At 40.0% G+C, this 26,812-nt stretch overlaps 1 protein-coding gene across 3 annotated transcripts in view; it reads right to left on the bottom strand.

Moving 5' to 3' along the window:
* Positions 1-14,715: 14,715 nt before the first annotated feature.
* LOC120483494 (uncharacterized) overlaps positions 14,716-26,812 on the bottom strand; it is a 32,565-nt gene continuing 20,468 nt past the window's right edge. The window contains exons 4-7 of one of the 3 annotated variants that reach the window (XR_016147373.1): positions 24,832-24,870; positions 17,485-17,573; positions 16,723-16,823; positions 14,716-16,553 (exon numbers count right to left, since the gene is read on the bottom strand). Coding sequence is in view for 1 of the 3 variants with exons in the window: in XM_089122925.1 (XP_088979051.1) it covers positions 16,408-16,553; positions 17,485-17,573; positions 24,832-24,870 (274 nt within the window). In the remaining 2 variants the exon portion in view is untranslated. Of the gene's footprint in view, positions 16,824-17,484; positions 17,574-24,831; positions 24,871-26,812 lie in introns of all 3 variants that reach the window. The other 2 variants (XR_016147372.1, XM_089122925.1) reach the window with 2 other exon arrangements.

Below are 26,812 nucleotides of genomic sequence, written 5' to 3'. Positions count from 1 at the left end.
TCCCAAAAAAAAAAAACGTAAGGGGTACCACTGTCGTTTTTTTTTTCAGGCCGAATTTTTGAGTTTCGACATCTCAGCTCTGGAAGGGGTTAGAGCCTCCATTTTTGCACTCAGGTCTAAGTCTCATGGCCCTCTATCAGAATCCAGAGTTTTGGGAAGATTGGAGAAACTTAATTTTTCGCCCAAAAAAAAAAACATAAGGGGTACCACTGTCGTTTTTTTTTCGGGCCGAATTTTTGAGTTTCGATATCTCAGCTCTGGAAGGGGCTAGAGCCTCCATTTTTGCACTCAGGTCTAAGTGTCATGGCCCTCTATCAGAATCCAGAGTTTTGGGAAGATTGGAGAAACTTAATTTTTCGCCCAAAAAAAAAAACGTAAGGGGTACCACTGTCGTTTTTTTTTCGGGCCAAATTTTTGAGTTTCGATATCTCAGCTCTGGTAGGGGCTAGAGCCTCCATTTTTGCACTCAGGTCTAAGTCTCATGGCCCTCTATCAGAATCCAGAGTTTTGGGAACATTGGAGAAACTTAATTTTTCGCCCAAAAAAAAAAACGTAAGGGGTACCACTGTCGTTTTTTTTTTTGGGCCGAATTTTTGAGTTTCGATATCTCAGCTCTGGAAGGGGCTAGAGCCTCCATTTTTGCACTCAGGTCTAAGGCTCATGGCCCTCTATCAGAATCCAGAGTTTTGGGAAGATTGGAGAAACTTAATTTTTCGCCCAAAAAAAAAAAACATAAGGGGTATCACTGTCGTTTTTTTTTCGGGCCGAATTTTTGAGTTTCGATATCTCAGCTCTGGAAGGGGCTAGAGCCTCCATTTTTGCACTCAGGTCTAAGTCTTATGGCCCTCTATCAGAATCCAGAGTTTTGGGAAGATTGGAGAAACTTAATTTTTCGGCCAAAAAAAAAAAACGTAAGGGGTACCACTGTCGTTTTTTTTTTCGGGCCAAATTTTTGAGTTTCGATATCTCAGCTCTGGAAGGGGCTAGAGCCTCCATTTTTGCACTCAGGTCTAAGTCTCATGGCCCTCTATCAGAATCCAGAGTTTTGGGAAGATTGGAGAAACTTAATTTTTCGCCCAAAAAAAAACGTAAGGGGTACCACTGTCGTTTTTTTTTTTGGGCCAAATTTTTGAGTTTCGATATCTCAGCTCTGGAAGGGGCTAGAGCCTCCATTTTTGCACTCAGGTCTAAGTCTCATGGCCCTCTATCAGAATCCAGAGTTTTGGGAAGATTGGAGAAACTTAATTTTTCGCCCAAAAAAAAAAACGTAAGGGGTACCACTGTCGTTTTTTTTTTTGGGCCGAATTTTTGAGTTTCGATATCTCAGCTCTGGAAGGGGCTAGAGCCTCCATTTTTGCACTCAGGTCTAAGTCTCATGGCCCTCTATCAGAATCCAGAGTTTTGGGAAGATTGGAGAAACTTAATTTTTCGCCCAAAAAAAAAACGTAAGGGGTACCACTGTCGTTTTTTTTTTTGGGCCAAATTTTTGAGTTTCGATATCTCAGCTCTGGAAGGGGCTAGAGCCTCCATTTTTGCACTCAGGTCTAAGTCTCATGGCCCTCTATCAGAATCCAGAGTTTTGGGAAGATTGGAGAAACTTAATTTTTCGCCCAAAAAAAAAAAACGTAAGGGGTACCACTGTCGTTTTTTTTTTTGGGCCGAATTTTTGAGTTTCGATATCTCAGCTCTGGAAGGGGCTAGAGCCTCCATTTTTGCACTCAGGTCTAAGTCTCATGGCCCTCTATCAGAATCCAGAGTTTTGGGAAGATTGGAGAAACTTAATTTTTCGCCCAAAAAAAAAACGTAAGGGGTACCACTGTCGTTTTTTTTTTTGGGCCAAATTTTTGAGTTTCGATATCTCAGCTCTGGAAGGGGCTAGAGCCTCCATTTTTGCACTCAGGTCTAAGTCTCATGGCCCTCTATCAGAATCCAGAGTTTTGGGAACATTGGAGAAACTTAATTTTTCGCCCAAAAAAAAAAACGTAAGGGGTACCACTGTCGTTTTTTTTTTTGGGCCGAATTTTTGAGTTTCGATATCTCAGCTCTGGAAGGGGCTAGAGCCTCCATTTTTGCACTCAGGTCTAAGTCTCATGGCCCTCTATCAGAATCCAGAGTTTTGGGAAGATTGGAGAAACTTAATTTTTCGCCCAAAAAAAAAAACATAAGGGGTACCACTGTCGTTTTTTTTTCGGGCCGAATTTTTGAGTTTCGATATCTCAGCTCTGGAAGGGGCTAGAGCCTCCATTTTTGCACTCAGGTCTAAGTCTCATGGCCCTCTATCAGAATCCAGAGTTTTGGGAAGATTGGAGAAACTTAATTTTTCGCCCAAAAAAAAAAACGTAAGGGGTACCACTGTCGTTTTTTTTTCGGGCCAAATTTCTGAGTTTCGATATCTCAGCTCTGGAAGGGGCTAGAGCCTCCATTTTTGCACTCAGGTCTAAGTCTCATGGCCCTCTATCAGAATCCAGAGTTTTGGGAAGATTGGAGAAACTTAATTTTTCTCCCAAAAAAAAAAAACGTAAGGGGTACCACTGTCGTTTTTTTTTTCAGGCCGAATTTTTGAGTTTCGACATCTCAGCTCTGGAAGGGGTTAGAGCCTCCATTTTTGCACTCAGGTCTAAGTCTCATGGCCCTCTATCAGAATCCAGAGTTTTGGGAAGATTGGAGAAACTTAATTTTTCGCCCAAAAAAAAAAACATAAGGGGTACCACTGTCGTTTTTTTTTCGGGCCGAATTTTTGAGTTTCGATATCTCAGCTCTGGAAGGGGCTAGAGCCTCCATTTTTGCACTCAGGTCTAAGTGTCATGGCCCTCTATCAGAATCCAGAGTTTTGGGAAGATTGGAGAAACTTAATTTTTCGCCCAAAAAAAAAAAACGTAAGGGGTACCACTGTCGTTTTTTTTTTTGGGCCGAATTTTTGAGTTTCGATATCTCAGCTCTGGAAGGGGCTAGAGCCTCCATTTTTGCACTCAGGTCTAAGGCTCATGGCCCTCTATCAGAATCCAGAGTTTTGGGAAGATTGGAGAAACTTAATTTTTCGCCCCAAAAAAAAACGTAAGGGGTACCACTGTCTTTTTTTTTTTTGGGCCGAATTTTTGAGTTTCGATATCTCAGCTCTGGAAGGGGCTAGAGCCTCCATTTTTGCACTCAGGTCTAAGGCTCATGGCCCTCTATCAGAATCCAGAGTTTTGGGAAGATTGGAGAAACTTAATTTTTCGCCCAAAAAAAAAAACATAAGGGGTACCACTGTCGTTTTTTTTTCGGGCCGAATTTTTGAGTTTCGATATCTCAGCTCTGGAAGGGGCTAGAGCCTCCATTTTTGCACTCAGGTCTAAGTCTCATGGCCCTCTATCAGAATCCAGAGTTTTGGGAAGATTGGAGAAACTTAATTTTTCGCCCCAAAAAAAAACGTAAGGGGTACCACTGTCTTTTTTTTTTTTGGGCCAAATTTTTGAGTTTCGATATCTCAGCTCTGGAAGGGGCTAGAGCCTCCATTTTTGCACTCAGGTCTAAGTCTCATGGCCCTCTATCAGAATCCAGAGTTTTGGGAACATTGGAGAAACTTAATTTTTCGCCCAAAAAAAAAAACGTAAGGGGTACCACTGTCGTTTTTTTTTTGGGCCGAATTTTTGAGTTTCGATATCTCAGCTCTGGAAGGGGCTAGAGCCTCCATTTTTGCACTCAGGTCTAAGTCTCATGGCCCTCTATCAGAATCCAGAGTTTTGGGAAGATTGGAGAAACTTAATTTTTCGCCCAAAAAAAAAAACATAAGGGGTACCACTGTCGTTTTTTTTTCGGGCCGAATTTTTGAGTTTCGATATCTCAGCTCTGGAAGGGGCTAGAGCCTCCATTTTTGCACTCAGGTCTAAGTCTCATGGCCCTCTATCAGAATCCAGAGTTTTGGGAAGATTGGAGAAACTTAATTTTTCTCCCAAAAAAAAAAAACGTAAGGGGTACCACTGTCGTTTTTTTTTTCAGGCCGAATTTTTGAGTTTCGACATCTCAGCTCTGGAAGGGGTTAGAGCCTCCATTTTTGCACTCAGGTCTAAGTCTCATGGCCCTCTATCAGAATCCAGAGTTTTGGGAAGATTGGAGAAACTTAATTTTTCGCCCAAAAAAAAAAACATAAGGGGTACCACTGTCGTTTTTTTTTCGGGCCGAATTTTTGAGTTTCGATATCTCAGCTCTGGAAGGGGCTAGAGCCTCCATTTTTGCACTCAGGTCTAAGTGTCATGGCCCTCTATCAGAATCCAGAGTTTTGGGAAGATTGGAGAAACTTAATTTTTCGCCCAAAAAAAAAAAACGTAAGGGGTACCACTGTCGTTTTTTTTTTTGGGCCGAATTTTTGAGTTTCGATATCTCAGCTCTGGAAGGGGCTAGAGCCTCCATTTTTGCACTCAGGTCTAAGGCTCATGGCCCTCTATCAGAATCCAGAGTTTTGGGAAGATTGGAGAAACTTAATTTTTCGCCCAAAAAAAAAAACATAAGGGGTACCACTGTCGTTTTTTTTTCGGGCCGAATTTTTGAGTTTCGATATCTCAGCTCTGGAAGGGGCTAGAGCCTCCATTTTTGCACTCAGGTCTAAGTCTCATGGCCCTCTATCAGAATCCAGAGTTTTGGGAAGATTGGAGAAACTTAATTTTTCGCCCAAAAAAAAAAAACGTAAGGGGTACCACTGTCGTTTTTTTTTCGGGCCTAATTTTTGAGTTTCGATATCTCAGCTCTGGAAGGGGCTAGAGCCTCCATTTTTGCACTCAGGTCTAAGTCTCATGGCCCTCTATCAGAATCCAGAGTTTTGGGAAGATTGGAGAAACTTAATTTTTCGCCCAAAAAAAAAAACGTAAGGGGTACCACTGTCGTTTTTTTTTCGGGCCAAATTTTTGAGTTTCGATATCTCAGCTCTGGAAGGGGCTAGAGCCTCCATTTTTGCACTCAGGTCTAAGTCTCATGGCCCTCTATCAGAATCCAGAGTTTTGGGAAGATTGGAGAAACTTAATTTTTCGCCCAAAAAAAAAAACGTAAGGGGTACCACTGTCGTTTTTTTTTTTGGGCCGAATTTTTGAGTTTCGATATCTCAGCTCTGGAAGGGGCTAGAGCCTCCATTTTTGCACTCAGGTCTAAGTCTCATGGCCCTCTATCAGAATCCAGAGTTTTGGGAAGATTGGAGAAACTTAATTTTTCGCCCAAAAAAAAAAACGTAAGGGGTACCACTGTCGTTTTTTTTTTTTGGGCCGAATTTTTGAGTTTCGATATCTCAGCTCTGGAAGGGGCTAGAGCCTCCATTTTTGCACTCAGGTCTAAGTCTCATGGCCCTCTATCAGAATCCAGAGTTTTGGGAAGATTGGAGAAACTTAATTTTTCGCCCAAAAAAAAAACGTAAGGGGTACCACTGTCGTTTTTTTTTTTTGGGCCGAATTTTTGAGTTTCGATATCTCAGCTCTGGAAGGGGCTAGAGCCTCCATTTTTGCACTCAGGTCTAAGTCTCATGGCCCTCTATCAGAATCCAGGGTTTTGGGAAGATTGGAGAAACTTAATTTTTCGCCCAAAAAAAAAAAACGTAAGGGGTACCACTGTCGTTTTTTTCGGGCCAAATTTTTGAGTTTCGATATCTCAGCTCTGGAAGGGGCTAGAGCCTCCATTTTTGCACTCAGGTCTAAGTCTTATGGCCCTCTATCAGAATCCAGAGTTTTGGGAAGATTGGAGAAACTTAATTTTTCGCCCAAAAAAAAAAAACGTAAGGGGTACCACTGTCGTTTTTTTTTTCGGGCCGAATTTTTGAATTTCGATATCTCAGCTCTGGAAGGGGCTAGAGCCTCCATTTTTGCACTCAGGTCTAAGTCTCATGGCCCTCTATCAGAATCCAGAGTTTTGGGAAGATTGGAGTAACGTAATTTTTCGCCCAAAAAAAAAACGTAAGGGTTACCACTGGCGTTTTTTTTTTCGGGCCGAATTTTTGAGTTTCGATATCTCAGCTCTGGAAGGGGCTAGAGCCTCCATTTTTGCACTCAGGTCTAAGTCTCATGGCCCTCTATCAGAATCCAGAGTTTTGGGAAGATTGGAGAAACTTAATTTTTCGCCCAAAAAAAAAAAACGTAAGGGGTACCACTGTCGTTTTTTTTTTCGGGCCAAATTTTTGAGTTTCGATATCTCAGCTCTGGAAGGGGCTAGAGCCTCCATTTTTGCACTCAGGTCTAAGTCTCATGGCCCTCTATCAGAATCCAGAGTTTTGGGAAGATTGGAGAAACTTAATTTTTCGCCCAAAAAAAAAAAACGTAAGGGGTACCACTGTCGTTTTTTTTTCGGGCCTAATTTTTGAGTTTCGATATCTCAGCTCTGGAAGGGGCTAGAGCCTCCATTTTTGCACTCAGGTCTAAGTCTCATGGCCCTCTATCAGAATCCAGAGTTTTGGGAAGATTGGAGAAACTTAATTTTTCGCCCAAAAAAAAAAACGTAAGGGGTACCACTGTCGTTTTTTTTTCGGGCCAAATTTTTGAGTTTCGATATCTCAGCTCTGGAAGGGGCTAGAGCCTCCATTTTTGCACTCAGGTCTAAGTCTCATGGCCCTCTATCAGAATCCAGAGTTTTGGGAAGATTGGAGAAACTTAATTTTTCGCCCAAAAAAAAAAAACGTAAGGGGTACCACTGTCGTTTTTTTTTTTTGGGCCGAATTTTTGAGTTTCGATATCTCAGCTCTGGAAGGGGCTAGAGCCTCCATTTTTGCACTCAGGTCTAAGTCTCATGGCCCTCTATCAGAATCCAGAGTTTTGGGAAGATTGGAGAAACTTAATTTTTCGCCCAAAAAAAAAAACGTAAGGGGTACCACTGTCGTTTTTTTTTTTGGGCCGAATTTTTGAGTTTCGATATCTCAGCTCTGGAAGGGGCTAGAGCCTCCATTTTTACACTCATGTCTAAGGCTCATGGCCCTCTATCAGAATCCAGAGTTTTGGGAAGATTGGAGAAACTTAATTTTTCGCCCAAAAAAAAAAACGTAAGGGGTACCACTGTCGTTTTTTTTTTTGGGCCGAATTTTTGAGTTTCGATATCTCAGCTCTGGAAGGGGCTAGAGCCTCCATTTTTGCACTCAGGTCTAAGTCTCATGGCCCTCTATCAGAATCCAGAGTTTTGGGAAGATTGGAGAAACTTAATTTTTCGCCCAAAAAAAAAAAACATAAGGGGTACCACTGTCGTTTTTTTTTCGGGCCTAATTTTTGAGTTTCGATATCTCAGCTCTGGAAGGGGCTAGAGCCTCCATTTTTGCACTCAGGTCTACGTCTCATGGCCCTCTATCAGAATCCAGAGTTTTGGGAAGATTGGAGAAACTTAATTTTTCGCCCAAAAAAAAAAACGTAAGGGGTACCACTGTCGTTTTTTTTTCGGGCCAAATTTTTGAGTTTCGATATCTCAGCTCTGGAAGGGGCTAGAGCCTCCATTTTTGCACTCAGGTCTAAGTCTCATGGCCCTCTATCAGAATCCAGAGTTTTGGGAAGATTGGAGAAACTTAATTTTTCGCCCAAAAAAAAAAACGTAAGGGGTACCACTGTCGTTTTTTTTTTTTGGGCCGAATTTTTGAGTTTCGATATCTCAGCTCTGGAAGGGGCTAGAGCCTCCATTTTTGCACTCAGGTCTAAGTCTCATGGCCCTCTATCAGAATCCAGAGTTTTGGGAAGATTGGAGAAACTTAATTTTTCGCCCAAAAAAAAAAACGTAAGGGGTACCACTGTCGTTTTTTTTTTTGGGCCGAATTTTTGAGTTTCGATATCTCAGCTCTGGAAGGGGCTAGAGCCTCCATTTTTACACTCAGGTCTAAGGCTCATGGCCCTCTATCAGAATCCAGAGTTTTGGGAAGATTGGAGAAACTTAATTTTTCGCCCAAAAAAAAAAACGTAAGGGGTACCACTGTCGTTTTTTTTTTTGGGCCGAATTTTTGAGTTTCGATATCTCAGCTCTGGAAGGGGCTAGAGCCTCCATTTTTGCACTCAGGTCTAAGTCTCATGGCCCTCTATCAGAATCCAGAGTTTTGGGAAGATTGGAGAAACTTAATTTTTCGCCCAAAAAAAAAAAACATAAGGGGTACCACTGTCGTTTTTTTTTCGGGCCTAATTTTTGAGTTTCGATATCTCAGCTCTGGAAGGGGCTAGAGCCTCCATTTTTGCACTCAGGTCTAAGTCTCATGGCCCTCTATCAGAATCCAGAGTTTTGGGAAGATTGGAGAAACTTAATTTTTCGCCCAAAAAAAAAAACGTAAGGGGTACCACTGTCGTTTTTTTTTCGGGCCAAATTTTTGAGTTTCGATATCTCAGCTCTGGAAGGGGCTAGAGCCTCCATTTTTGCACTCAGGTCTAAGTCTCATGGCCCTCTATCAGAATCCAGAGTTTTGGGAAGATTGGAGAAACTTAATTTTTCGCCCAAAAAAAAAAACGTAAGGGGTACCACTGTCGTTTTTTTTTTTTGGGCCGAATTTTTGAGTTTCGATATCTCAGCTCTGGAAGGGGCTAGAGCCTCCATTTTTGCACTCAGGTCTAAGTCTCATGGCCCTCTATCAGAATCCAGAGTTTTGGGAAGATTGGAGAAACTTAATTTTTCGCCCAAAAAAAAAAACGTAAGGGGTACCACTGTCGTTTTTTTTTTTGGGCCGAATTTTTGAGTTTCGATATCTCAGCTCTGGAAGGGGCTAGAGCCTCCATTTTTACACTCAGGTCTAAGGCTCATGGCCCTCTATCAGAATCCAGAGTTTTGGGAAGATTGGAGAAACTTAATTTTTCGCCCAAAAAAAAAAAACGTAAGGGGTACCACTGTCGTTTTTTTTTCGGGCCAAATTTTTGAGTTTCGATATCTCAGTTCTGGAAGGGGCTAGAGCCTCCATTTTTGCACTCAGGTCTAAGTCTCATGGCCCTCTATCAGAATCCAGAGTTTTGGGAAGATTGGAGAAACTTAATTTTTCGCCCAAAAAAAAAAACGTAAGGGGTACCACTGTCGTTTTTTTTTTTGGGCCGAATTTTTGAGTTTCGATATCTCAGCTCTGGAAGGGGCTAGAGCCTCCATTTTTACACTCAGGTCTAAGGCTCATGGCCCTCTATCAGAATCCAGAGTTTTGGGAAGATTGGAGAAATTTAATTTTTCGCCCAAATAAAAAAAACATAAGGGGTACCACTGTCGTTTTTTTTTCGGGCCGAATTTTTGAGTTTCGATATCTCAGCTCTGGAAGGGGCTAGAGCCTCCATTTTTGCACTCAGGTCTAAGTCTCATGGCCCTCTATCAGAATCCAGAGTTTTGGGAAGATTGGAGAAACTTAATTTTTCGGCCAAAAAAAAAAAACGTAAGGGGTACCACTGTCGTTTTTTTTTTTGGGCCGAATTTTTGAGTTTCGACATCTCAGCTCTGGAAGGGGTTAGAGCCTCCATTTTTGCACTCAGGTCTAAGTCTCATGGCCCTCTATCAGAATCCAGAGTTTTGGGAAGATTGGAGAAACTTAATTTTTCGCCCAAAAAAAAAAACGTAAGGGGTACCACTGTCGTTTTTTTTTCAGGCCGAATTTTTGAGTTTCGATATCTCAGCTCTGGAAGGGGCTAGAGCCTCCATTTTTGCACTCAGGTCTAAGTCTCATGGCCCTCTATCAGAATTCAGAGTTTTGGGAAGATTGGAGAAACTTAATTTTTCGCCCAAAAAAAAAAACGTAAGGGGTACCACTGTCGTTTTTTTTTTTTCGGGCCGAATTTTTGAGTTTCGATATCTCAGCTCTGGAAGGGGCTAGAGCCTCCATTTTTGCACTCAGGTCTAAGTCTCATGGCCCTCTATCAGAATCAAGAGTTTTGGGAAGATTGGAGAAACTTAATTTTTCGCCCAAAAAAAAAAAACGTAAGGGGTACCACTGTCGTTTTTTTTTTTCGGACCGAATTTTTGAGTTTCGATATCTCAGCTCTGGAAGGGGCTAGAGCCTCCATTTTTGCACTCAGGTCTAAGTCTCATGGCCCTCTATCAGAATCCAGAGTTTTGGGAAGATTGGAGAAACTTAATTTTTCGCCCAACAAAAAAAACGTAAGGGGTACCACTGTCGTTTTTTTTTTCGGGCCGAATTTTTGAGTTTCGATATCTCAGCTCTGGAAGGGGCCAGAGCCTCCATTTTTGCACTCAGGTCTAAGTCTCATGGCCCTCTATCAGAATCCAGAGTTTTGGGAAGATTGGAGAAACTTAATTTTTCGCCCAAAAAAAAAAACGTAAGGGGTACCACTGTCGTTTTTTTTTCGGGCCGAATTTTTGAGTTTCGATATCTCAGCTCTGGAAGGGGCTAGAGCCTCCATTTTTGCACTCAGGTCTAAGTCTCATGGCCCTCTATCAGAATCCAGAGTTTTGGGAAGATTGGAGAAACTTAATTTTTCGCCCAAAAAAAAAAAACGTAAGGGGTACCACTGTCGTTTTTTTTTTTGGGCCGAATTTTTGAGTTTCGATATCTCAGCTCTGGAAGGGGCTAGAGCCTCCATTTTTGCACTCAGGTCTAAGTCTCATGGCCCTCTATCAGAATCCAGAGTTTTGGGAAGATTGGAGAAACTTAATTTTTCGCCCAAAAAAAAAAACGTAAGGGGTACCACTGTCGTTTTTTTTTTTGGGCCGAATTTTTGAGTTTCGATATCTCAGCTCTGGAAGGGGCTAGAGCCTCCATTTTTACACTCAGGTCTAAGGCTCATGGCCCTCTATCAGAATCCAGAGTTTTGGGAAGATTGGAGAAACTTAATTTTTCGCCCAAAAAAAAAAAACGTAAGGGGTACCACTGTCGTTTTTTTTTTTGGGCCGAATTTTTGAGTTTCGATATCTCAGCTCTGGAAGGGGCTAGAGCCTCCATTTTTGCACTCAGGTCTAAGTCTCATGGCCCTCTATCAGAATCCAGAGTTTTGGGAAGATTGGAGAAACTTAATTTTTCGCCCAAAAAAAAAAACGTAAGGGGTACCACTGTCGTTTTTTTTTTTGGGCCGAATTTTTGAGTTTCGATATCTCAGCTCTGGAAGGGGCTAGAGCCTCCATTTTTACACTCAGGTCTAAGGCTCATGGCCCTCTTTTAGAATCCAGAGTTTTGGGAAGATTGGAGAAATTTAATTTTTCGCCCAAAAAAAAAAAAACATAAGGGGTACCACTGTCGGTTTTTTTTCGGGCCGAATTTTTGAGTTTCGATATCTCAGCTCTGGAAGGGGCTAGAGCCTCCATTTTTGCACTCAGGTCTAAGTCTCATGGCCCTCTATCAGAATCAAGAGTTTTGGGAAGATTGGAGAAACTTAATTTTTCGCCCAAAAAAAAAACGTAAGGGGTACCACTGTCGTTTTTTTTCGGGCCAAATTTTTGAGTTTCGATATCTCAGCTCTGGAAGGGGCTAGAGCCTCCATTTTTGCACTCAGGTCTAAGTCTCATGGCCCTCTATCAGAATCCAGAGTTTTGGGAAGATTGGAGAAACTTAATTTTTCTCCCAAAAAAAAAAAAAACGTAAGGGGTACCACTGTCGTTTTTTTTTTTTCAGGCCGAATTTTTGAGTTTCGACATCTCAGCTCTGGAAGGGGTTAGAGCCTCCATTTTTGCACTCAGGTCTAAGTCTCATGGCCCTCTATCAGAATCCAGAGTTTTGGGAAGATTGGAGAAACTTAATTTTTCGCCCAAAAAAAAAAACATAAGGGGTACCACTGTCGTTTTTTTTTCGGGCCGAATTTTTGAGTTTCGATGTCTCAGCTCTGGAAGGGGCTAGAGCCTCCATTTTTGCACTCAGGTCTAAGTCTCATGGCCCTCTATCAGAATCCAGAGTTTTGGGAAGATTGGAGAAACTTAATTTTTCGCCCAAAAAAAAAAAACGTAAGGGGTACCACTGTCGTTTTTTTTTTTGGGCCGAATTTTTGAGTTTCGATATCTCAGCTCTGGAAGGGGCTAGAGCCTCCATTTTTGCACTCAGGTCTAAGGCTCATGGCCCTCTATCAGAATCCAGAGTTTTGGGAAGATTGGAGAAACTTAATTTTTCGCCCGAAAAAAAAAAACGTAAGGGGTACCACTGTCGTTTTTTTTTCGGACCGAATTTTTGAGTTTCGATATCTCAGCTCTGGAAGGGGCTAGAGCCTCCATTTTTGCACTCAGGTCTAAGTCTCATGGCCCTCTATCAGAATCCAGAGTTTTGGGAAGATTGGAGAAACTTAATTTTTCGCCCAAAAAAAACAACTTAAGGGGTACCACTGTCGTTTTTTTTTCGGGCCGAATTTTTGAGTTTCGACATCTCAGCTCTGGAAGGGGCTAGAGCCTCCATTTTTGCACTCAGGTCTAAGTCTCATGGCCCTCTATCAGAATCCAGAGTTTTGGGAAGATTGGAGAAACTTAATTTTTCGCCCCAAAAAAAAAAACGTAAGGGGTACCACTGTCGTTTTTTTTTTTCGGGCCGAATTTTTGAGTTTCGATATCTCAGCTCTAGAAGGGGCTAGAGCCTCCATTTTTACACTCAGGTCTAAGGCTCATGGCCCTCTATCAGAATCCAGAGTTTTGGGAAGATTGGAGAAACTTAATTTTTCGCCCAAAAAAAAAAACGTAAGGGGTACCACTGTCGTTTTTTTTTCGGGCCGAATTTTTGAGTTTCGATATCTCAGCTCTGGAAGGGGCTAGAGCCTCCATTTTTGCACTCAGGTCTAAGTCTCATGGCCCTCTATCAGAATCCAGAGTTTTGGGAAGATTAGAGAAACTTAATTTTTCGCCCAAAAAAAAAAACGTAAGGGGTACCACTGTCGTTTTTTTTTCGGGCCGAATTTTTGAGTTTCGATATCTCAGCTCTGAAAGGGGCTAGAGCCTCCATTTTTGCACTCAGGTCTAAGTCTCATGGCCCTCTATCAGAATCCAGAGTTTTGGGAAGATTGGAGAAACTTAATTTTTCGCCCAAAAAAAAAAACGTAAGGGGTACCACTGTCGTTTTTTTTTCGGGCCGAATTTTTGAGTTTCGACATCTCAGCTCTGGAAGGGGCTAGAGCCTCCATTTTTGCACTCAGGTCTAAGTCTCATGGCCCTCTATCAGAATCCAGAGTTTTGGGAAGATTGGAGAAACTTAATTTTTCGCCCAAAAAAAAAAAAACGTACGGGGTACCACTGTCGTTTTTTTTTTCGGGCCGAATTTTTGAGTTTCGATATCTCAGCTCTGGAAGGGGCTAGAGCCTCCATTTTTGCACTCAGGTCTAAGTCTCATGGCCCTCTATCAGAATCCAGAGTTTTGGGAACATTGGAGAAACTTAATTTTTCGCCCAAAAAAAAAAAGTAAGGGGTACCACTGTCGGGTTTTTTTTGGGCCGAATTTTTGAGTTTCGATATCTCAGCTCTGGAAGGGGCTAGAGCCTCCATTTTTGCACTCAGGTCTAAGGCTCATGGCCCTCTATCAGAATCCAGAGTTTTGGGAAGATTGGAGAAACTTAATTTTTCGCCCAAAAAAAAAAACATAAGGGGTACCACTGTCGTTTTTTTTTCAGGCCGAATTTTTGAGTTTCGATATCTCAGCTCTGGAAGGGGCTAGAGCCTCCATTTTTGCACTCAGGTCTAAGTCTCATGGCCCTCTATCAGAATCCAGAGTTTTGGGAAGATTGGAGAAACTTAATTTTTCGCCCCAAAAAAAAACGTAAGGGGTACCACTGTCGTTTTTTTTTTCGGGCCGAATTTTTGAGTTTCGATATCTCAGCTCTGGAAGGGGCTAGAGCCTCCATTTTTGCACTCAGGTCTAAGTCTCATGGCCCTCTATTAGAATCCAGAGTTTCAAGAAGAGTTTCAAGAAGAGTTTCAAGAACAGCACATGAGGGAACGTCTGCCAATTCCACCAACTGCGTAAAACGTAGCCTATAATTTGTATTATTTAAAATTACTTTTTAAATTCCAAAGCTTGTAGAAGGTGGCAATACTGACCTGGTAGCCTTGAGTACATTAACTTGTTTAAGATAATGATTCATAAAACATATAATTATCAATTAAGCCTATTTACTTCACTGACACAGACGAAAGTGAATGACTATCAGTCAAAATTCAGGGGGTTTAGGAGGGGAAGAAATAGGGCAGGATAAGGAGACTGAGAAAAAGAAAGATGAAGATGAGAAGAGAGCAGGCTATTGACAAAATAATCAAATGCCCTCTGACATGGTTTTAAAGCTTTTATTATCCTCTTTTTTTTGGCCTTCAAAAGTCTTAAATTGCACATAATTTGGTCAGAGAAATCAAAATTTTCTTTTTGTCCCAGTGTTAAGCAATTTTAACATAGTATTGTCATTAAATCAGTGTAGATGGGCCAAATTAAACCATTAAAATATCAAGTAACTAAGTGGCTACTTGGTGTCACAGCGACACCCAAAAAGTATTGCTATACCACGATACTCAATATGTTGTCCCACGGTGAGCCATTTTTCTCTGTTGCACCTTCACAAAAATTGAGGGTTCCCCCACCTGACAAATCCCACTTTAACCACTGTACCAAGGTAAAAAAAAAAATTTGTAATATATATTTACTTGCACGGATTAATTGTTCACCACAAGACTAGTAATATGCGCTAAGAAAGTAAATAGGTTAAATTTTGATTTCACAGGGACTTTAAGTAAACTTAATTAAGCAGAGTCAATATAGTAATATGCTTCAAACCCATTTCTGTTTATGAAAGCACACTTTAAAGAATACTTTCTGTAAAATATAGTTTAATAATACATTTACTGCAAGGATACAGGATTTCTTTAAGTGAACTTAATATTATTCTTTGTATATATATATATTTCACTTTAAGTATGCACTGAATTTAGTGTGTTCAATAAAAATATCCATAAACTAATATCCAATAAGCCAAATATACTTTCAAAAACTGAAAAGGTTAGTGCCAGGAAGTATTGAAATCATACACAATACTTACCACAAAGTGAGCTTTTAAGTTTACGTGACAAAAACGTTTAATGATAACTTGAATTAAACTTCTTTTTTTGTAAAGAAAGGCCTATCTAAGAATAAATGAATGGAATATTAATAAAAACATTTACCTCCATTTGAACTATGCTGTCAGTGCCTTTTTTAATGACACTGTCTTAAATGTGATACCAGGAAGATCAAATCATTATTTTTTTAAAGGAAGCAAATATTACAGCGTATCAGGGTTCAAGACAAAGTGAGAGACAATTTCGATTGTATTTACTGATTTGCACAGCACTTCATTATCCATTAAAATGTATGGTGATGAATGGGGCTGATATTCTATCAAATACTGTGATGAGGACAGTGAATGTTTCCAGAGAGTGACTCCTCGCAGTGTAGAAAAGCACTAGAAAATGATTGTCAAGATGTGAAAATAGTCTCTGATGGGTGCTGAAGTTCCCCATTATGCATGGTGAGATCCCTCATTATCAAAGGCTGGGAAACCTCCTTCAGGCCCTTCATGGAAACGAAGAACATAAGCATTGATGGCCCTCATCTCACTTCTAATGATTTCTTCTGCATTTTATGTTCCCATCTTCCCAAACACTATGCAAAATTGCATATTTTCTCTGCCTCGTATATTAAAACAAGACATTTGGTAAGGAACAATGCTTTCCTCAAAATATAGACAAATACTCACAACAGTTCATGCTTGATAATGGCGAGGGTCTTTCATAATGATAATGAAACTATGCTATAGTAAAAAAAAAAGGGTTATTTGGTACCCTGCATGTGTTTGTCTGAAACGTAACATTAAGAGACCACCTGCTGATGCTCAATGCTCAATCTCATCAGTTCGTTCGCATCCTTGTGAAACAGATTTCTGGTGTGGCTGTCAAACACACTACAAACCAGATGGTGAAAGTTGATGTTCCGTATCTGATGTCTCAAAACACAAGCAGAAAGGAGCAGGACTGTTTCTCTTTGCCTACTCGGATCCAAAGGGACTTTTTGGAGAGAGTCTGTTAATCATAACTGTTTGGTTTCATGGTTTGAGGCACTGATAGAACAAAAGACATGAACATATGGTTGGGAGAAAATGTGACGCAGTTTATGTAATACGGTTTATATACTGTGTATACAGGTTTGCTTTGATTTCACATCAGATTTAATGGTTTATTTGCAGGCTGCACAGTGCAGAACCAATGAAAGATCATCAAAGACGCATAAAAAATATCTGAATCAGAACTACGCTCCATGTGAAACACAACAACACTCGAATCATACAGCCTAGATAGTATCGTACTATATCTAATTGAAAAAAAAAAAAAAAACAACGCACACACACTCTCTTTATGTTCACTCTGTCTCGCGCTGTAAAATACAATCATCTTCAGTGCAGTAAAACACCACGTCTCGTACGAGCTGCTCCGGGGCAACATCCATCACCAAAGCGTTTGGCAATAATGAGCACAAGATGGCAGGCTAGCCCGTAAAATGGTTTCATGGAACAGATCCACATCGAAGCCTCAGGAGAAATGTATAGGGGTCGTGAACCTAGGCTGGATTTGGATTGGTCGCTCCGAGTGGTCAGGGCACAAAGTCAGCCAATCGGTACCGTCCCCGACAGCTGCGTCAACGTGGTCTGAAGCTGATGTCACTGCTGTCTGGAAATCTGTGGAGCAGTTTCAGGTAATGCGGAGTAGAAGTGGCATAGCGACTTTAAAATCACAGTCAAACAGTCGTGCTAATGGCGTGCTTGTGGTAACGTCAGTCACGACACGAGACGTGTTCAGGGGAATCTGAAGGTCACCCGATGAATCTATGAATTCATTAGAAGTTACCTAGGGTAATGTGTCCATCAAAGATCTCCAGATGTTGCAGACGGATCATGTGTCGTGTTGACATCATATACAGCTGTGTTCCCAAGGACCTCACCTGTGACCTTTAAGACATCACAGGTTAAGGGTCTCAGGGACACAGACATACACTAGTATTCAGATGAACTCAAAAGTGAGGGGAAAATTTCCCGCTCTGGGTTTGTTTGAATGCAGCGTCACTTAAAGTTTAAAAGAAAGTTTTTCCCACAAATTGCATGATTTCATTGTACATTCAAGTAGATATACAGAAAAATTAAGACCACGGATTTATGACACAGCTTTTTATTATTTTTATTAAAAAAAGTATCATTTACCTCACCTTATGATATACTGAAATATATATGTTTGTTATATCTATCCTTTGTATAAAATGTATTGCGGTTTCCGCAAAACTATTAAGCATAACTGTTTTCAACATTGATAATAATAAATGTTTCATGAGCACCAAATCAGCATATTACAATCTGAAGGATCATGTGACGCTGAAGACTGGACTAATCATGCTGAAAATCCAGCATAAATGACATTTTAAAATAGAAAACAGCTATTTAAACTTGTAATAATATTCTCAATCTTGCTTTTTTACAGAATTTTTGATCAAATAAACGCAGCCTTGGTGAGTTTAAGAGACTAACGTGATTCAATCTTACCAACCCCGAACTTTTGAACGTTATTAATAATAACGATTGATCTTGGATGAGGACCCTTCATTACCGTCCTACGTACCTTCATCAGATTTGCCGAAAGTAAATGAATCGATCTCACAATGACAGTTTCTTCTCCGAATCGAGTGACGTCGCTGGATGTCCTGAGACCTGTGGCAAACAGAAACAAGGTTTAACATATTAAACTCATTTGAACCCACAGGAATTGACAGCAACTGCCAAATTAAGGCTTAGCATCTCTGCTTCAGCAGCACCATAAAAGAGTGCGCAGTTTGTCCCGTCCGGCCCCCTGGTGGCAGACACCGAACACGACGCTTGAACCGAATGAACCCAAAGACAGATATGCACTGCCAGCAAACTGTCTCTGCCCTCTCTCTCTGGCTGCCCTCCTTTTCTGCCAAGCCTCAAACACAGAGGCATCGGTGTGAACGCAAGCCACATATATATATCTATAAAGGTGTGAGGCATATCATAAACCGGCTGGCCTTTGTGCGGTATATAGGCGACGTAGCCGGCGCGTTGCGGTTCTGAGATGTATAGAAAGCACGTATTCCCAGAAAACTGCAAACGCTGCTCTCTCTTCCTCTGTCTGTCTCGGTCTCGTAGTGCCCCAGTTTTAAGGCTCTTTCCAAAGAAGAGTGGAGGGGGAACCAGCAGACAAAAAGGCAGATTTGGAAAGGCATGCAGGGGAAAAAACAACAGTTTGCAGGGTTATAAGGCAACGTCAAACGTTTAAAAAGCCGAACACAGAAGTCTTCAGCTCGCTCCTCCTGGTCGTCCCAACCTAATTTACTGCTAAACGCGCTCACGGACATGCACGGTGCACCTCGTATGTTATACATTAAAGAGTTGTCACGAAATCCGCTATAGTGTCTCCCGAGCGCAATCCGACGTTCGCTTCCTTAGAGCCGTACGATAAACTAGTTTCCTCCATCCCTGTTTGACTTCTATCTCCCCACGGTCCCCCCGCGCTCTCCTTCTGTCTCCTAGCGTGGCGTTGATGCTGTGACACTCGTGGCGATCATGAGATAGGTGCGCTTTGAGCAGCCCACCATTATCTGATGCCGTCCCCTCTTCTCTTCCCTTTCTCTCCGTTTCTCCCTCCCTTCCTCTCATTACTCCTTCCTCCCGCCCGACAGAATCCATGTCTAATCCCCCCAGCATCATAAATCAGTGTCACCTAAACACTAACGCACCCAACCAGCGTGTGCCATGGACGTTCAGACCTAGTGCTGCTCCCTGTCGTCACTGTCCCTGCCTCCGCGTCTCGCTCCGCTTCCTCTAACCAACACCCCCCCTTTCTTCTCCTACTCTCCTGCATTTTGTCCATAGAATATCTGCCGTTCTCTCTCTCTCTTTCTCCCCCCCCACAGCAACGTCTGGCACTCGAACGCAAGAACAGTCATAACACCTTGTGATTGATCTCAAGGCTTGGAAGGGTGTCTTTGTGTGTGAAATTGAACAGATGAGACAATATGGGAAAGATTGGTAAATTGGGAGTTAAAGATCATTTGGGAGATGGAGAGAAAGAGAGATTCCTCTCCCAGACAACAAAAGCTCTTCTGAGGTGATTACCCTGCAGTAATAAAAAGTGTCACCAGCCATCATGCTGCATTAGGCTATACATTATACTAAACTCCTTCCTTTGACAGAAAGATCTGATCTGATGACAGGTTGGAATAACTCGTTTAAGGCTGTTTGAGGAAACTGCGCATGTTAGGTTACACATTTTAATTCAGACTATGTCATATGGTACATTTATATGAGCTACAGTAGTAGGTTACATAATCCTATAGCCTACTTAGTTTTAAATAATATACACTAGGGGCATCACAATCTGAGATCACACTATGGGATTTACATCTGGAAAGAAGTAGGAAATGTTTAATGTTTAAAAAAAATTATTTTAAAACAATAATGATGATGAAACAAAAATTAAGTTATTACCTACATTGAGTTTTAATATATATATATATATACACACACACACACACACACACACACACACACACACACACATTTAAGACACATTTGTGTGTATTTCTAGGTCATTAAGCAAAAAAAATGTATTTGTAACATCAATCATCTGACTGTACAAAATATTTGTCCTTTTATTATGTATAATAATAAAAGTAAAAAATGATAAAAATACTCAAATGAAACCATAAAATTCTAAGCAAAAAAATGTATTTGTAACATCAATCATCTGACTGCACAAAATATTTGTCTTTTTATTATGTATAATAATAAAAGTAAAAATGATAAAAATACTCAAATGAAACCATAAAATTCTTAAATTAAAAGGGAAAAAAAATTAAGGAAAATTAATATTTAAAACAACAACAAAAAAACAACAACAATAAAACGTCAAATTAAAAGGCAAATAATAAAAAATAATAACGTGTTAATCACTTTTTAATCCAATCACTTTTTATTTACGTTTATCTATGATATACTTTTAAGAGTAAATAAAATGAATTGTTCCGTGTAAAATGTATTATTATTTTACGAGATTGTAACGTGATGGCTGTAATAAAACGCATACCGACGGATAACACAAAAGATCAGTCTTTAAAGAGTAACTAAACCCTAAACCAACTTTTTTTAGTTAATGATCTGTAAGAATGGATCTTTATTAATACCAGTCATTGATTCGAGTAACTTTTTTGACATTTGTGTATAAAGTGTTTTACTTCTACAATATATGGTGTAAAAACGTCTTAGTGCTGCCCTCTTTAGGTTGAATGGTGGCTACTGCAGTTGAATTTTATTATTGGATGTTCCGCACTTCGTGACGTACGCAGGTTTCAGCTCACCACGCGAGCTACGCCCTTGGCAATATAAAAACCATCTTGTTTCGTCAAAACCACTAGTGAGTCAGGAGTTGCAATTGTGAGTATTGAAAACGATCAGGATAGAGTGTTTTAGCATCTATTTCGTCCCCTCTATCTCCGCTGGGGTCTGCCCACTTGTTCAGCATTTTTCAAATATTGCCAGTGGGTGGAGTCAGGCTCTGACCAGGGGTTTAGTTACCCTTTAATGACAAACATTTAGAACACTGAGAAACACAACCAATACCATAAGACAAAGATATAAGGAAAACTCAGTCCTTGAAGAGACAGGTAATGATTAACGTATCTTAGGAACATGCAAACTCAATAAATTACGATATCTGGTTTAGCCAGTCATTATCAGAATGATTTGATTTAAGTCCCTCCCAGAAACATACATCTCACATGATTGCGTTCCCTAACACCAGCATCTGAACGCAAGATAACATGACAGGGTTTATTGCGTTACAACTGCACACTTTGAGATGTAACTCATTTATTATTTACGAAAAAAGAACAACAGTGGCTTCCCCGATTACAGCAACTTCCATTTTATTAGATATTTTGCGCTATTTTCCTATGTGGTAACGATTACATGATATGGAAACGCTGCTTCATTAGCCAGCGTTTTATTCAATATTCCAATTTTCCGCATATGCAAAATTAGCCACTTTGAATGGAAAAAATATCTAATGGCAAAGAATGCAATAGGGAAAGATACTGTTTGTACCCAGATGGTGTAGTTACGACATCTACCAGTAGGGGTTAACTAAGTAATGCTAACCAGTCAATTCGTCACCACTGGTTTCAAGTATATAATCTCCAAGGATCTGAATACCAACAGCCTGTGTACAATACATATTCATGATGCACATTGTGAATTCACAAAACACACACTGATGAGGGAGCCGAATAAACAAACAAACAAAGAAGTTATAATCATGGCCATATTGAAAAGGGAAACAAACCATTAGATGGATTAATCAAAAGATAACGAGCCAAAACACCAGAGACAGAAGTGTTTGGGGAAAATAAAGTGAGGAAGAATCAGGTGATTATGACAGAAAGCATGATGCGCTTCTAAAAATGGATAAATATTAGCTTGCATTATGATGCGAGTTATTTAGAAAAAAACATCCTTTGAAACACCTGTTCTAGCATACCATCAAATGCGCCACTCAAATAATTCTCACTATATGATCAAACATTTGAAAAATCTGGAATCTTCCATCAAATAAAAGTTGGGCTTTCATTTTGTGCCGTACACAGGGCCGTTTCTTTGTTCTCGAGTCAGTCTCGACCCAGTCTCTCCTGAGTGTGATTCCTCTGTTTCTCGTAATGTGGAGCTGGGTGTGTGTTTACGTGTCTGGAAAAGAACAACGACAGGCACAGATTGCTGATATGTGCTCTTTTTATCTCTTAGAGGAGAAGGGCAACGCAATGCGGATCCTGGCAGACCGTGTGAGCGGCCAGACAGAGGAGGAGGAGACTGTTCTCATTCAGAAGAGTGCTAGAGAGATGATTGAGGAGCTAATTGCAAACACACACTGACCACACAACTTAAAACCAATGCTAATTTCCTGCTATTATTATAATGTATGTGCTTGAGAAGAAAAGAACAGCAGTTTGCACCTGAATTCACACTAAAATGAGCTAATCTGAAGATTATGGGTAATGGAAAATGGATAATGAAGTGCTGCCTGGTTTTGTCTAAAATACTTTCAGTATTGAGGAAAAATGAGAAGAATGAGAGCCGCAGCAGTGCTAATTCTCTTTTTTTTTAAACCATAAATACCTGTGCGAATTGAGTCATTTTTTCAATGACAAAATACTTTCTCCTCTTCCAGTTTAGTCAGCTATTGTGTGCTTATCTACAGTACAGCTTGTGATCAAATAAAAAAGCGAGATGCTTTACCAACATTTATCCACATATTTCTCTCGATTGAAAAGATAAGAAAGTAAACGTTTTATAATCAATTGCTATATAATTTAATATTATATTATCCTCCCTGTTTTTTTTTTAGAAATATAAATAATGATAGAAAAATTCTGGGCTAATTAGAATGTTTTATTAAAACACTTAATATAACTTAAAGGGTTTGCGTGTCAAGCAGGACGAGGCCGAGGGCCGTGAGAATGAGGCACAGCTCGCCAAGTTTTAATTTGTGGCTCACATGGCAGTAAATAATACAGTGATGTGATCATGCAGACGTTACAGATATTTCATAAAAACATTAAAATCGAGAGACGATGTAAACTCTTGATCGGATTGAAAACCGAAACTGAAATGTTCTTCCTGTTGAATAAAGTCTCATATATATGAGTGTCCCGTCATTCTAAAATTCTCCTTTCACTGGGCATTTGTAAAATGGAGCAGGACAACGTCCCATCAGTCCTCATTTCAATTCTCATCCACAGACGACTGGTTTTGGGGCGTGGGGAGGATTTAATCAAAGTGACTTAAATTGCATTCAATATTTTATAAGTTCATGCATTCCCTGGGAATTGAAACCAATGCTTCGCATTGATAGCAACATCATCCTCTATACGCAGATTTCATGCAGATACCATTTTGAAATCAAAAGCGAGACTCCGGTGGGAACAATCATGGAAGTACAGATGTATATAGTTTGTTCCTGCTTTTTTTTATGTTCTGAATATATATTCAGAAAAAATGTATATATTTCACTGTATATAGTCTAAACTATGAAAGAAATGTATGTACATTTTTAGAATAACAAATTTCTACATTAAACACAACAATATGCCATCGCATTCACGACTCTCCTGTGATTTAAAGCGACACTTCCGGTTTTCTTTCCACCGGAGCCATTTCAAAATGACGGCTGCGGTGAAATAGGCTACTGTTTGAGCTACAGGTTGAACAACCCTATTAGGTACACAAAACACATTTAACCTCTTGTATATTTTCTCATGTCAATCTGTTATCTCCACCGTGTTGTTTTTAATTAGGAATTTACTAGACTTCATGGATTTGTTGGAGCCCTCTTGTGGATGGGGGCATTTGGGCACTCACCCAGACTGTCCATATGGGAGGTAGGGGTGACTAACAGCCTGTTAATGAGCGCAACAAACACTGAAACTACAAAAACAACAACAAAGAAAGTGCTGTGCGGATTCACACCATATGTTGCAGCTCAATTTTAAGGCAAAAACGACTGAAATGCTTGTCTATATGCATCTGATGGTCATTCATACTCACCTCGACGTAATGGTGACACCGCAGGGAAAGCTAGAAGGTTGTACAGTTAACTCCAGGCTGATTATGATGCAAAACCATACAACCAACTACCTCAGCCTGCAGCGCACTGACTCCTGGTTCGATTTCTATATACTCACAGTTAGATGTCAATATATTTCATGCAAAATGTCTTCCCCTACTGGACAACTGATGCAAAGCAAACACATCATCCACTTTTGAAATGATAATACTGTTAAATAGACCTACTTCCCAAAGATTTTTGATCATTCAGAAAACACTGACACACAAAAAAAAAAATCAAACATAAATACTCCTATAAAAATAATTACATAAAAATGTAAATCGATAAATGAGCAATCAATATTGGATAAAAGGTTCTTTCGGATGTCTGACTGACCTATAGGGTTAATTTACCTAACTTCGGTCCTTATTTACTCACCATCATGCTCCAAACCCAAAATCCGAACTCGTAAGACTTTCATTCGTCTTTCGAAACAAAAATGGTTCAGTTTCATTAAAAATATCTTCACTTGTGTTTTGAAGATGAAAAAGTCTTACAGGTTTGGAACAACATGAGGGTCAATAGGTTGATGACAGGACTACCCCTTTAAGGAGTGCACTATGGGATCTATCCTTTTCTTATCCCTAGACATACACATCTTTATTCTTTTCAAAGCGGCTACAGCCTTAAAATCTGGAAAACCTGCATTTCATTCTACAGTGTTTTTGTGAACACAGAGTATTATGTCGAAGACATGATTGATTTCTTGACTATTATTTATTACAAATTTATTCATAATTGTGTTTTTACTATTCAAATTCTTACATTCATTATGTGTGTGATGAATCCTTGAATGAAGCTGAGAGCAATTCAAATTATGCAGATAAAATACCTTCTAAGAGAAGGAACGGTATTTAAAACACAATTCAAGAGACTGACATGAAGCTTTTCATGTAGAGAAAAAAATAATCAGGATGGATCAAGCCATCCAATAGTGCTGTTGTTCAAAGTCTTACTTATTGTACTACCGAAAAGAAAGTCAGATTTGGGGCGTTTGAAGTACAGTACTTGGAAATTGCACATGCTTAGCGAAGTGAAATCAATCAATTTCGTATATGCAGTTCAAACAAGATAAAGACCCCTCATCCGTTTCATTTTGAACTTTTGTCTGAAATCCTGGAAAATGAATCCAGCCTGTGGATAAGTCTATATTTGCTTATCTCTAGAATGAAAAATCTCTCATTTCCAACCAAAAAAAGCTAGTTTATCTGCAAACAACTACCAGAAACTTGGCACCAGATTTGAATTAAGTTATAGTTTACCAAAAATGAAAAAAAGGCATTGTTTACTCACCCGCATGTGGTTCCAAAACCCTTATGAATGACATTCATTCTGCGCAAAACAAAAGGAGAAATGTTCTGATTTACATTCAATTATTATGAAAGAGGATTTAAAATTCAATAAAAGCACCACTTAATCATAGATGAATGACTCGTGCACTATATTCCAGTTGACAACAGTGTATTTACAACACTTCAATGAACATCTTAAAATCCCCCTAGAAGTAGCAAGTTGTAACGGCCTCGGTCCGTTTTGGTTTCATTTTAATTCAATTCCTGTTTGCCAGTGTTCCCTGTTATTATTAGGGTGTGTCTCAATCAGCTATGCAATATTGCAATGTTGAGAAAACATTGTTAAAAGTTAAATGATTTCTGTAAATCCAGTGATCAAATCCATAGTGGGTCACAGTTTTCAGTGATAGACATGTGACTAGTCACATGGTCTGTGTGCGCAATCCCAAAAACCTGGAAGAGCTTCAAAATGTATATAAGCAGTAGGCTTTTTTTAGGCCCCGTCCACACTACTGCGTTTTCATTCAAAAACGGAGACCTTTTGCCACGTTTGCACCTCCTGTCCAGACTAAAACGGAAAAAAACGAGCTGAACGACCTAAAACGGAGAAGTTTAGAAACACTGCAGCTTCGTTTTGCGTTTTGAATCTCCGGAGGGCGTTTTAGTGTAGACGGAACAAAACGGAGGAGTTTAGAAGCAATGACGCAGAGGCTGACGCTCAGCTTTATGATTGGGTGTCATCAGTCATAACGTATCCTTCCCTGATTCGTCAGCCACTGTTTACACCGGCACGCGCATGCCCAGTGTTGGAATGGTCATGTGATCTGCGTTTTCAGTCGTTTTAATGTGGACGGACATAAATTCTAATACGCAGATAAAACGCTGGTGTGGACAAAGATCGTATTCGTTTTAATTCTCCGTTTTTAAACGAAAACGCAGTAGTGTGGATGGGGCCTTAGTAAGGAAAATTTAAATATAAGAAATAAGCAGAATCACTGAATTATGACTAACCGACTGCCATTGTGAGAATAACATGCAATCATGTAATTCAAAGAAAAGTAACACAATATTTAAAATTGTAATCTAATTACAAGTATTTAATTATCGGATTACGTCATCCAGATAACATGTAATCAGTTACTACCCAGCCCTCTCCATCTGTCCCATCTCAGTGACCTTTTATGATGGTTTACGCATGCACAGTAAGGTGAATTTAGCATTTTCTAACATTTCAGTGTAAATGAGAAACTTCGGGTAAACGTGCGTTGAGGAGAAAACACAGTTTTCAAATGTCTCCGAATTAAGTTATCAAAAGACTTTCTGAATTTCATTCTGAGTTGCGTATGTATCATGTGCAATACGTTCTTTTGTTTCTTCTCAATGAAAGTTAACCTGGTTCACAAAACAAGACTGAATGATTTGCTTGGGAATCAAACTGATGCGGTTCTTGAGTTCAAATCACTCATGATACGTTTCGCATCAGTTAATAGCTCACTACAGGGGAAAAAAATCTGATTATTGCGATTTTTTTTTATTGCGACGAAACGGTTAACAGTCACACTGTTCCCAGTCAACTGCAGACACATATGTTGGACAGCTCTGTTCCTCTGACAATGACAGAGATCTCCAGGGTGAGACATGAATGCGGTCCAAACATTAACTGAGCGGTCTATTCAGGTCCTTTCTCATTCTCTGTCCTTTTCACAGCCAAACGCATTAATTTTTTAGACGCAAACTAAACTAAAAAGCTTGACAGTTGATAGCCTGTCAACTTAGTTGGCCTATAGATTTGTGCCTTCTGCTACTAATGTTGCTGTTGGTCACTTATGAGGCTTAATATCCTTTAAGACTTTTGTCCTTCTCTTTCTGGCACGGCTCCACCCTATCTTCCTCCCTTTTTCTTTTTCTTTCTCTCACTGCCACATTCACAGTCCAATCACGTGCGAATGCGGCACGGTGGTGCCAGTGCCAGCTTTTTGCCA

This window comes from Pimephales promelas, chromosome 18 (assembly GCF_988280905.1).
Source record: "Pimephales promelas chromosome 18, fPimPro1.hap1.1, whole genome shotgun sequence".
In the NCBI taxonomy this organism is placed as follows: domain Eukaryota; kingdom Metazoa; phylum Chordata; class Actinopteri; order Cypriniformes; family Leuciscidae; genus Pimephales; species Pimephales promelas.
This window is presented reverse-complemented; position numbering and strand designations above follow the sequence as displayed.